General features: G+C 37.3%; 1 protein-coding gene across 1 annotated transcript in view; it reads left to right on the forward strand.

The window, feature by feature from the left end:
* The window catches only part of CRIM1 (cysteine rich transmembrane BMP regulator 1), a 217,806-nt gene that overhangs the window by 12,675 nt on the left and 192,792 nt on the right, over positions 1 to 12,339 (forward strand). The window contains exon 2 of the mRNA XM_026081276.1: positions 2,783 to 2,956. Within this exon, the coding sequence (XP_025937061.1) occupies positions 2,783 to 2,956 (174 nt within the window). The remainder of the gene's footprint in view (positions 1 to 2,782; positions 2,957 to 12,339) is intronic.

The following is a 12,339-nucleotide window of genomic DNA, read 5'->3' on the forward strand; positions in this document are numbered from 1 at the left end:
GATCTGGATCAAGAAATGGTCCCTGTGGCTGGAGAACTTGAAACACTTTTAATCTTAGGGTATAGCTAGCTATAGCCCCTTTTGTTCTTGTTGTTATATAGATTATTGCGAAGATTTGTAAAATACARATTGTCCATATAATATTCTGGCTTCTCAAAAGTGGGATTATTATTATTCTCAAAATTCACATGATTTCCCCCCTGTGCATGTATGCCCCCTTCACAATTATAAAGTTTCCCAATACTACTGGAGCTGCATCTTATCTTCTCTGAGAAGAATTTTAATGGTTTCTATGCAGGAACCTCTACACTTCTATTGAGAGTTTATTGATACAATAGCTATAAGGGATGATAGTTTAATTGGGGTGGAAAAAAAGAAAAGGGTGTGGGAAAGACACAAATTACTTCCTAGGATTAATGACTACTCTTTCTTGCTATTTTTATGGACTAAAAAAGCCATGATGTTCTTATGGCAGCTTCATGTCTAAAATTGATGTAGTTGTTTATTCAGTGCTTTTATCAACATATTTCTTGCTCTGAGAGATATTTAATGATATGCAGGCAGGTACTTTGCTTGCTTCTAACAAAAAACAAATAATTGGTAGCACAGAGAGAAAGATACCTGTGAGAATCTAATGTGACACTTCCTCTCGATTACGTATAGTACTTAATTGGTAAATGACTTTTTCTGGAGTGTGGTTCCCCTTTCCCCCTACTCCCCTAATAATAATAACTGCAGGCTAGCTGATATATTCTGCAGGTTTCTGTGAGTGGAAGGCATCTCAGCCTAGACTTCAGTGTATATGTGCTGTCATCTACTATTAATTTTTAGACTTCTATTCAGTGTCAGACTACTGAATGATACAGCAGTCCATATTTGGCTGTGTCCTCCCATACTGTAGTGTGGCTTCTGATATCCCATAAGTCATGCCTTGAAGGGAATATCTATCAGACTAAAAACTACTTCAAGAAGCCTGTTAATCTCTTAACCTTTCTTCTTCATTTCTTTGTACCAATAGGACTGTTTTGGGACAGGAGTCATGCTTAAATGAAGAGCTAACAAGAATTAATGCTTCTGTCCCTATTAGCACTACCTGGGTCAATATATCCAGCTGGTGGGATTTCCAGATAGTCAGTATGTGATTCRGAAGTAACTCTGCCATACAGCTGTAAACCTTGAATGACTGACCTGGTTGGTGTGCCTGCATGCTTGACTGCATGAGTGTAGTGCGCCTGGGACTCTGCCTTCTTTATGCACCAGAGGTTCAGATTTAATGCATTCTGAATGGAAATACGGCAACACATCCATCCGTGTGAGACACTTGTCTATGTGGGTGGGTTGTGCAGTAACAAGGCCTCTACTTGCTCCTCCTTTCTTTAAAATAGAGTAGCTCCCTACATATTCTTTAAGGATCCTCTCATCAGTACTTGTAGGCTTCTGGTTTTGCACACTGCCCCCCTCCCCCAAGTAATTCTCTATTTCAGTATTAGAAGTTCTGCATCTTATGAGTAGGGAATATTTGTAGATTGTATACTTCAGTCACTGTTTTCTTTTTAAACAAACCCTAACAAAAAAAGAAGATAAGCCTTTATAGCTGGAAGATGTTTAAACTTTTTTTGAAGTTTCTTCTTGACAGGTTCATTATTGGAGACTTGCTTGTTGATAATATAGAAGCTTGGGATGAACTACTAGCAGCCAAAATGAAAGCAGCTGTGGAATATAAAGATGTAAAGATTGAAAATGGAGAATTGTTCCTTTTGTCATTAGTAGAAGTCAGTTAAGTATTTCTGTGGTTATTTCATGGTACTTGATTTGGTAGACTGATCAGGTTGGAAAATGATCTAGTGCTATACAGAGAACAGTACCTAATGTCTAATTCACTTTCTTATGATCTTTTATAGAAAGTGTGCATCTTCCTTAAATTCCTGAGTGAGCTGGATATTGCTGTATGTGCTCTTGATCCGAGGAAACTAACATTTTGTGAAACTTGTAGTAGAACTCTGGATAGACAGGATTTATCTTTTTTGGGCCAAAAATCTTCTTGCATGTATACTTGTTCTGACAAGAAAAAAAAATGGAAACTTTCACAGTGGGAACATGAGAACTGTACATGTTTTCTGGACTGTTGGTTCAAAAGCAGTAAAATTATTTGAGCAAAGAGACACATTCTCCCCCTCCTTAGCCCCACCCCCCCTTGATAGCAAGGAGCATGATGAGTGTGAGCAATTCTGCTGGAACAATAATGGGAATGCAGGTATCCTGGAAAACTCACTTTTGGTTGTATTACAGAATCGAAGGCCTGCAGGTTTTTTGTTTTTTAAATAGCATTCACTCCACAGAGATAAAGCTTTGTGACTTATTTTTAAACTGGTTTAAATATGCCCTCTTCCTGACTCAGTTTTGACTTCTATAACAGCTGCAGATTCTCCCCAACATTCTCACTTTCATGATAAATATAACTTCAAGTATCTGCAAAAGTTATTACAGTTAGAATAGCACTCATTTGTACTACAGCTATGCTTTTTCCCCAAAACATAATAATTTTCTATACAGATTGAAATAAACAATGCCAGTAACTATAACAAAATGTGCAATAGAATAGCTGCAAAACACGGTATTTGGCAAATATCACAGTTTAGATTAATCCATTATTTGTGAATCCATTATTTTCAGCATTCTGCGAAGCAGAATTTGAAATACATCATGCTCAACTCCAAAGCAGCTGAAGTTATATACCATAACGGAATTGCAGTAGTGACTTTTACTTATTTATTTATTTTAGATGAAAACTGGGATGATGATCAGCTTCTCGGATTTGAACCATGCAATGAAAACCTTATAACAGGTTGTAACATAATTAATGGGAAATGTGAATGTGACACCATTCGGACCTGTAATAATCCATTTGAATTTCCAAGCCGAGATACTTGCCTGTCAGCCTTAAAAAGGATTGAAGGTAAGCACTTGTCTTCAGTCATTTTCAGTTTGTAACTTTTCTGTGCATTTGATCAGAGCCTAGGATCAAATTAATATTCTATAATGACTTAGGTCATTTCAGATAATTGTAGCCTTGTACTTTTCAGAAAACAGATGTATGGTTTAAGACGTGCTTTCAGTAAGCTTGGCCTTCTAAACTTCTAGGTTTAAGGATGGAAGAAACTGATACTTTGTGCTTCTTAAGTGTCTTGATGTTTGCAGATTTTAAGACTAAAACCGTTCTGTGAGTGAACAGTCTGTAGTAGCTACCTCTGTGCATCTTTAGCTRTAAAGCAGTGGGGAAAATGGTCTTTATCAGCTGTTGATGCAATTAACTGAAACATGGATAAATGCAGGGGATTCTAATAATAAAGGGATAGAAAAAGAGTAGGAAAAACTGTATAAGAACTTGATATRTTTGTATATTTCCTTATGTTAACACATGAATTGGTATTTTCTTTGTATTTACATGATACAGGATTACTTTAATGCTAGTATTTTTCAGTTTTCGTGTTCCTTTGCTTTGGCTTGTATTAGGCCATGTATATTTATGCTCCTACGTACATACACAATGTCTGATTGTTTATATTGCTCGTGGTTGAACTTTAAATGAGTTGGCTCAGGTATATCCAGTTGTAATGAAATTCTCATATATTTTCAGAACTGTTTTGAGCATTCATCAAAGGTTGGATCTCAGTAGCTTTTTGTGATGCTGTGATTAATTCTTATTTTCCAAAGTGTCCAGGAACATGCAAAATATAATCAGTGGGGTGAACATGCTTAATTAATCTGCTTTAAACCAATGCTTAAAATCCCATGCCAAATTAAATGTATTTAAGGATACTGACCATATTTAAAGTTACCATCTTATCAAACCCAGTTAACTTGATAGAACTGATGCCATCTGTCACAGTCTCCTTGTGACAGTAAAAGTTTTTTTTCAAGCTAAAGACTTTAAACTAGGACATCTTGTAAGAATAACATAGCTGGCAGAAGCATGTTCATTTTCCTCTGTCGTCATGCCTGTCACTAAAGGGATACAGGTGCCTTGCTTTTTTCAGTTGTAGGCAGAGGAGAGGTATAACTAACGTTGGCCTTTTGTTTGACTACTGTAGTTGTGGGCAGTAGCATACATGGGTTCTTAAGTAACCTGGAATACAGCTGATTGCTTTTTCATTCTTTATGAATGTGTGACTAGGTCTGTAGTAGTTCAGCAGAATTTCTGTTGGCATGACAATTCATCATATTTAATTTCTTTGCTAAGAGAATCTGTTGTGGATGCCTTTTCATTTCTTGCAAGAGGAAATGGGTTTAGTTTGTGGAATGGCATAAATAAGGCAGGTTGATTCTTTGAATAGCTTGCTATCAGCAACCTCTTGTTTCAACCAAATTTCCATTTTAAAACAATTAGAATTATAAGCTTAGCCATGAGGTAACAATATCATACATGTAAACTAAGGCTTACTGTCTTTAATGTTGAAGTTTCTTATCTCAGAAAAGTGAGGTAATCATAACAGAGAGCAACAGTGCATTGATTTAACTGAACAAAGTACAGTTGTCTTTGTTTGGTTGTTTTTTTTTTGTTGATGTTGGTTTTTCTTCCCTTCAAAGCCTAAAACTATAGTGCACCAGTAGAAGAATTTAGGACCTGTTGATTTGAATCCTTCACAGATGGGAATGATAGTTGGTGCTTGAAAACAGCAAGAGGTGGCATATATGCTGTAGCACCCCTAAATACCAAAAGTCTGGCAGTTGTAATTTTAGCACTATAGCAGTCTAGCTTTTTATTCATAAGAATATGAATTTGCATCCTTAAACTATCATGGCTACAAACCCTCTCACTGAGAATTGTTTGAAATAAAATCCATCCATATTTCCAGATATGGACCAAAGCCATTCTTTGGCTAATACCAATAACAGGACAATAAAAAAAWTTTCTGTAGTTATATTTGTGTTGAAATAACACCAAGACTCCAAATTTGACAGGTTTAAATGTTAATGCTCCAGCCAGCCTTCTCATAATGACTGAAATCCAAAGCAAATCTACTTAGTCTTAGTTTTCTGTTTTTGCTTTTTAAATCCTTTTTTCATTAAAAATCTGCTGAAATTTTTGGCTAAGCTTAGCTCTTACCATGTCAAAATACTGCTTCAAGCATGGTAAACTGCTTTTTCAGCTACTGTTTTAAATTGTGCTTGCACTCAAACTTTGCATAGCTGGAGGGGAGAGGAGTTTTATAGAAAAAAAAATATATAAATAGGAGGAAAAAATACATATCTCCCCTCCCCCCACCATAGCTTTTTTTTTTTTGGTCTGTCTGAAATTAACAGACCTAGTCAGTCAAATCTGCCAATTGGGTTTTGAACTGCAAACTCTTATCCCTTCTTTCTCCAAATATATGCAACAAGGAGAGATTAATTGGGGATCATGCGAGCAGGTTTCTTATGCTAGGATTAGGGACTGAATGCTAACTGCTTATGGAGGTTGTTTCTCTAAATGCATTACTAAATGTTTCATGTTCAAGTGACAAAATATGCCTCATCCTGTACCTAAACTAAAAGAAGCTAATGCAAAAGAGGAGTAAAAATGTTTCTGATCTGTCTTGTGCTTACTGTATTCTTTTTTCATAAGCAAGCTAAGTCCCTTGGGTAAAATGGGATAGCCACCTATGCGTGTCTGAGGCAGTATTTGCTGTTTGAGTATTTCAGTCTACAAAAGTGTATGGATAATGTAAAAGTTGAATTTGGCCACTTGGAAAGTCCATCTGAAATGTGGCTTAGGGTAGTAAGGAAACCAGAGAGCTCTTTGAGATCATTAAAATAGAGAAAACTTTCTTCATTTTTTTTGAGGCAAGCTAAGCCTTAAACTGCAGGGCCATGTAAAAAGAGGTGATTCATAAGATCTGCTAAAGATGTCAAATTCAGATTTTCTTGAAATCTGAGCTACTGATTCATATTTCACTTTTTGGCTTGCCTGCTAAAGACAACAGCATGAGAATTTTAAAACAGTCATTTAGATGTTGAAATAACATAATTAATGGAATCTGCTGCCACAAAAATTGAAACCAAGTATTTGAAGTCTAGCTTCCCTCTCTTCATCACACTTAATGTGGATATTTAAATACACAGTATGATTAGAAAGGCCTAAGCTGAGCACCCAAAAGATAGGATATGCTGTAATTGCAGTTCATGAAGAAAACATACAGAAGAGGTGTTGTGTATAAGCAGCTACTTCCACGTGGTTTTGGCTGCATCCAGTGTTCAGGAAACTTAGTAAACAATAATGAGAATGGCCTGTATTGTTCAGTAAGATGTGTCTCCCTGCTGGTCTGAGTGCAGGAAACACTTTTATTTAATTTGGTAGTGTTCATTTTAATGTGTGTATAGCATTCCCATATTCATGAACTTCCGTAACACTTCTGAGGCAAGGGTAGATACTTGACCCTCTCCTGCTGAGGGGAAAATCAGTAAGGTAGCCTTTTCTTATAATTTTGGATATAATCTGGGAAGGAAAGGTCCTATCAAGTAAACTTTATTTTTTTGCTAGTACTGTTCTAAAAACACAGCTGAAATATTTTTAGAACTTTACAGAAGGTTCGACAAGTTGGAACCTAGAAAATTAGTAGCATAATGACATCTAGAGAAATTTGTGTTCAAGAAACTTGGTTAAGATTGCATAGCTATGGCAGAATTGAGTTATCGTGGGCTGTCACTTCAGTTAACTGTGGGAACTCTGCTTTCAGCTTCCTCAACAATTGAGGTAAGGGCATCATAGAGGCCAGTGTTGCTGGATGACTCTGGTTAGCTTGTTCTGACTAAAATGAGTGGAGTTTTTGTTGTTGTGTGTGCTTTTAAAGGGAGGGGTTCAGTTAGACTGCTTCATCTATGCTAAGTATACATAGGCCCATGCACACAAAATACTGAGACTAACTTACACAGTTGGCTGTAGTTGCCACGTCTTATCAGCTTGTAGAGTGGAGGCTGCAGATGCAGAATCTGTTTCATATGTATCTTCTGGTAACTAATAAACAGTGATCCAAAATCTAGAATCCCATTTATATATGCTAAGGGATTGGGCTTTTCTGTGTACTTCAGCTTCCTTTGTCTTTTTGCACTCTTCCTTTCAAGTGTATTTCTAGTCTCTCTCTTTTTTTAATATTTTATTTTTATATATAATACATATATACACACACGTGTGTGTGTGTGTGTGTGTATATACACACATATATACACACACACAGTTTGCCTTCTCCTTAAGCTTTTCAGCCTGTGTGGTCTTCCCTTCTAGGCTTTCTGTCAATTCTAGCTTGCTTAGCTAACCCAAAGTTTTCTTGAATGCTTCACTTAAACAATAAAGAGAAAAAGATCATGTGTCTGCCTTCCTGGGCTCCTTGTTTCTTTCTCCCTTCATCTTTCCCCGCTTCTTTTACTTGCTCTCTGCCTACCTAGTTCATTCTCTTTTTGCACCCCAGTTAATTTGAGGTTCTCACTGGTCCAATACGGTTTGTGTATCTGTCATTCCTTCTCAAAATCAGAATGCGTGGGTCACAACTCTATGTTGCTTAGGTGTCATTGACAGGACCAGAAACGTTCTTTATTGTCCGCTGAAGTCTTTCTCTGTCCTGAACTGGAGTAGTCTTTAATGAGGAGAGCCAGCCTTAGTCTGCTCAAATGTAAGTAACTTCTGTAGGGCTGCTGATGTTCATTTTCAAGAAAGTACTGAGAGGATAATGCAGGTTCTCAATAATGCGGGTATTGGAGAGTTATTTCCCTTCTACCCACCCCCCTCCCTTCCCAGCCCTATTTCTTGTTTTCCTGAGAAATAGTAAGATTTGAATACTGTTGGAAGGATTGGTTCTGTCATAGAACTTGGTAGCTAACTTCTAACTAATCTGAGTGTGGGCATACTGCAGATGTTCAAAGACTTATTTGAATAGACAGTATCATACAGCAGAAAACATATTTATGTCATAGATGTCTCCACACCCCATTACCAGGCTTTAAGTGCCTGCTTCTCAACATGGAGTGTCAGTGACTTCTCATATAGACGGTTTGTGTAGAGGTCATGAACCTTATTATGAGGAAATGCACACACATTTTGGGGCTAGAGAGAAACTTACTGGAAAAGCTATCATGTAGCTAAATAATAATAGATTATTATGATTTTTTTAACGCTTTTGCTGCTGGTTATTGTCTTGATGAGTTCCTGCTCTGATATGGTTCAGGAAATCCTGTGTTTGTGAGCTTAGAATGTGCCTTTCTCTGCGAGGCTGCTAATGATGCCAGCTTGGTTGAAGCTGGGGAAACTGACAGACTCAGTCCTCCAGAGTGGACCACYAAAAATGTCGACAGAGGCTGAAAAGTGATGAGATGCCATCTGTCTGCTGAGCCACAATAACAGGCAGAAATTTAGTAAGCTGCTAAGAATTAACTGTAGACAGTACAGAAGAGTCAGTTTTTCAGATTTTGTGAAAGAGACTGAGGATTGAGAAAATGTGAAAGATGAAGTCATTTTATTGCCTCAACATAGTTTTGTAGAACTTCGATAGGTAGTAGCTTTAAAAATCTGATGTGTAGTACCAGTCCGATTATCTTGAAAGCTTGCCTAGCACATATGTTCACTTCCTAGTGGCTCTTTATCTGAAATGACCCAGTCTCAGTAGTTTCAAAGACTCTGTTCCAGTTCTGGGATCCTTTTCTTTCTCTTTATGCTGGGCTCCGGTAGCAGCTTAAATAGCCCAGAAGAGCTTTAAAGAACAGGAACTAAAGGATGCTATTGAGCTTGTTGTTTTTCTTCCACAGGAACAGTTCAGGATCTATGATCTAGGTAGCATGCCTTGCTGCTTTCCTTCACTGGATGAAGCAGCACTTCTTTGGAATGATAATTAGCTCTTTAAACAACCTTCACTGCTAGAACAGCTATTTCCTGTTCTCCCTGGAAAGTGGAGTAAAAAGGTGATGGGTCAGAGGCATCTAGTTTTTTACTAGTTGAACTGTTTAAATCCAGCCCAGCCTAAAGATTTCAGTCTCCTCAGCACATTGCCTCAAAGAAAATGAAATTTCCTTGTAATAGACTGCTTCTTTATATTTATTCGGCAGCAGTATTTGGATAGTATTAGATACTGGTGTGAAACACAGGCACAGGTATTCCTAAGTACTGCAAAAAGTATTAAAAGTGCCACCAGGCATAGCAAAGGTGTTCTTTTGTTTTCAAATTCTATTAATGTACACTTAAGCTCTAAGAGAAACCAGTTAGCTTTCTATATCACTTCATATCCTACCGAAGGGACAAACTCTCACGTAACAGCTAAATTCAGTCTTTACTTGGAGTATATCTGAATGATAAAACTTGGGTATTCTTCTGATGGAAGAAGTGATTAACTTTTTCAGTAAACCAACACCCTTCACTTGCATCTCTGGATGTAAAACCTGCTGCTGATAYTAAGTTATTGAAACTCTTATTTTAAATCAGTTGATTCTCAGTTATGCAGCTCATCAGCACCTTTCCAAGCCTTTTATATTCTTGTCCTTCATAAGTGAAAAGGAAGATACCTTTTAAGTTGCTGGTATCTATTAAGATGGCTGTACTTATTGCAACATACTTGTTGCATTCCATTATTTTTTGCATGTAACTGAATAACTTTATACTGGCAAATGTTGCAATACCTGTTAGACCAGTCTTGGAACAACAAATATGAGAAGGTAATTTTACTCTAAATACTTGTTTGGTTGTTGTTAAGTCTGACTGCGTTCAGTTTCACTTGTGTGGTCTTAAAGGTTGATGCCATGTTGAAAAACTTTAACAGAATAAATCCAGCTTTGTGCTGAATTATCAGGTGGGGAGGGGAGTGAAATATGCTTTCGAATGTGCGTAATCTGATACATTAATTGTTATGTGACAGGAGTGGAAAGTGTATGTTTTTGTTCAAATAACTGAACTTTGAAAGTTGGCATGTATTTGCAATAAGGAATGTGATTGTGGCAAAGGTCCAGATTTTACCCTTGAATGTGCTTATGAGAGCCAAGTAAATGCATTTGAAGACAAAACTTAACCTGAAATACAGAGGAAAAACTGCATTATAGCTTTCACGTTTTCTGAATGCGTGAGTATTAGTCATGGGCATAGATACAAAAGGAAAAACTATTTCACGTGGAAGTAGTAGAGCTTAGGAATACTGATGTAAATTTGAATACCCAAATCTTCAAAAATGCAAAAGGGAGAACAATAATTATTATCATTAATTGGTAGTGTCTTGTGAAAGTGGCACATCTGGCAGTGCAGTTGACTTGATCGCATAACTGAACAGTGTTAGATTTGCAGAACTTGTCACTTGTTTTTAATTCCAGCCCCTCAAGAGAACTGTCCCTTGATCAGGGAGGTATGATTTGTTTCTAATGTATTGAGGTTTTTTGGCTTTTAAGATAGTGTCACAGGTAGAACATCTGAGCCATGGAATTTCAAGCTAACAGAGAAGTTTCAGAAAGGCATCATAAATGGAAACTGACTTTCATATTTCTGTATTGATGCTTAATTTTAAGCTTTACTGAATTATGAATAATGCTGTTTGTATTAGTGGGGGAAAAACTGTGTTGCAGAAACTGTTAGGAGGGAAGACTGAAGAAAGAACCCCAAACTGAGCAACTGGTTAAAAAAACTGGTAGTATTAGCATCACAGAAGTTATTTACAGTGGTAACTGACATTGTAACTTTACATTTCTATTCCCTCCTGTACCTTGATTTTATGTAAATGTGTGTAGCTTCTAATACATAGGAACTGAGCTTATTTTCCTCTGCGGATGGAGCATAGAGTCTCAGCAAGATCCTGAAAGCCAGTTGGTTTCTGGAGAAACTTTAGTCAAAGTTGACTAATCTCTTGCAGAAGGTGGAAAGTGTGGAGGGGAAGGGAGAAAAGAAAAGAGCAACGCTGGAAAAGTTCCATTGGCTCTGCTTCAGAACAGGCTGTAGATGGGGCAGAACAAACTTATGAAGCATCCTAAGAGCTTTAAGTATAGCAAGAATACTTGAATAGCTGTTCCAGCTTCACCCTTTTCAGCATGCTTGAGAGTTCAACTCCCTCAGTGCTTTTCAGCTTGACCATTCCAGCAATATGTATTCCAACAATGTCTGTTTTCTTCTGTTATCTATATGCTTTGCTAGAAGATGAAACATTTCTTCCCCTCCCCAATATACAAAAGCACTTGCTAATTAATATAGCAGTAGATGTTCCTATTAAGTATTACTTACAAATGTGAAATTGGTGTTGCCCTATGTGAAAGCAAAATGATTAATATTTGGAACAGAATTGTGGTATTAAGGTGATAAGAAAAGCAAAATTATTCCCCCCTGTCCCCCCCCCCCCAAAAAAAAAAAGTGCTGTGAGATTTTTTTTTTATTTATAACAGTATTTAAAGTGTTCTGTGAATTATCTATGTGGGACATGATATGTACACTGACTTGACATACCCTGGTAAATGCAGGAGAGGATTTTCTTATTGCTGATCAAGCTTTTGGGGTCCAGCTGATTTTTGCCTCCCTGCCACTAAACCTAAGGTTACTGTCAATACTGCCATCTGCAGTGGTGCTGATCTGTAGAGGATGGATCTGTAGCTTGTTTCCACATTTGGCAGAAATGTATAAAAGAAACAGCCTTTTCCAAGGGTTTCTACAGTGAAGTCTAAGTCAGATACTGCCCTAGACTTTTGTCTTGGGGGTGTGCATTGAGCAGTCATACTCTGCTTGCACTTGAATTCAGTCAGTAAGTATGTCTTAGTGTATGTTCTGAATCATTTCAAGTTTAAGAATTAGGCTGCTCCTGTTCCTCTTCCTTCATCCTGTTGCTCTTAAACTGCTTCCAGGATTGTTGGAGGTGGATGTTTGGTCTGGGACCATTTCCATATCTAGAAAAGGGAAAAAGTTTCCTTCTACATCTATTAGTGAGACACCTTTTCTGGAAAACTGCCCTTCTCTTATATTTGGATGGGGGGGGTGTTGTTTGCTTGCCTTTTTTTTTTTTTTTTTTTTTGACAGAGGTGCATCATTTCTTCAGAGAACACTACTATTATAACAATTAGAAATCACTTCAAATCTTTTCAGGTTTTTGTGGCTAGACAGACATGCGGCTTGACAGACATGTGGTTAACTGCTTCTGCCCGCCCTTGTGGGAAGATTAGAGACTGTTAGAGAATGATCTTTTACTCAGGGTACTTTGCATTACTAACCTTTCTTTGTCATGTTATCAGTTCTTAACAACTTAGCTGTTTTACATTTGGATTTGTCACACAGCATCAGCCAGATCTGTTCTTGTCCTTAAAAGGAGGAAAAATAAAGGGGGAGGTGGAAAACATTCTGGGGTTTCCTTCCTCATG

This window comes from Apteryx rowi, unplaced genomic scaffold (assembly GCF_003343035.1).
Source record: "Apteryx rowi isolate R43461 unplaced genomic scaffold, aptRow1 scaffold_54, whole genome shotgun sequence".
Lineage (NCBI taxonomy): Eukaryota > Metazoa > Chordata > Aves > Apterygiformes > Apterygidae > Apteryx > Apteryx rowi.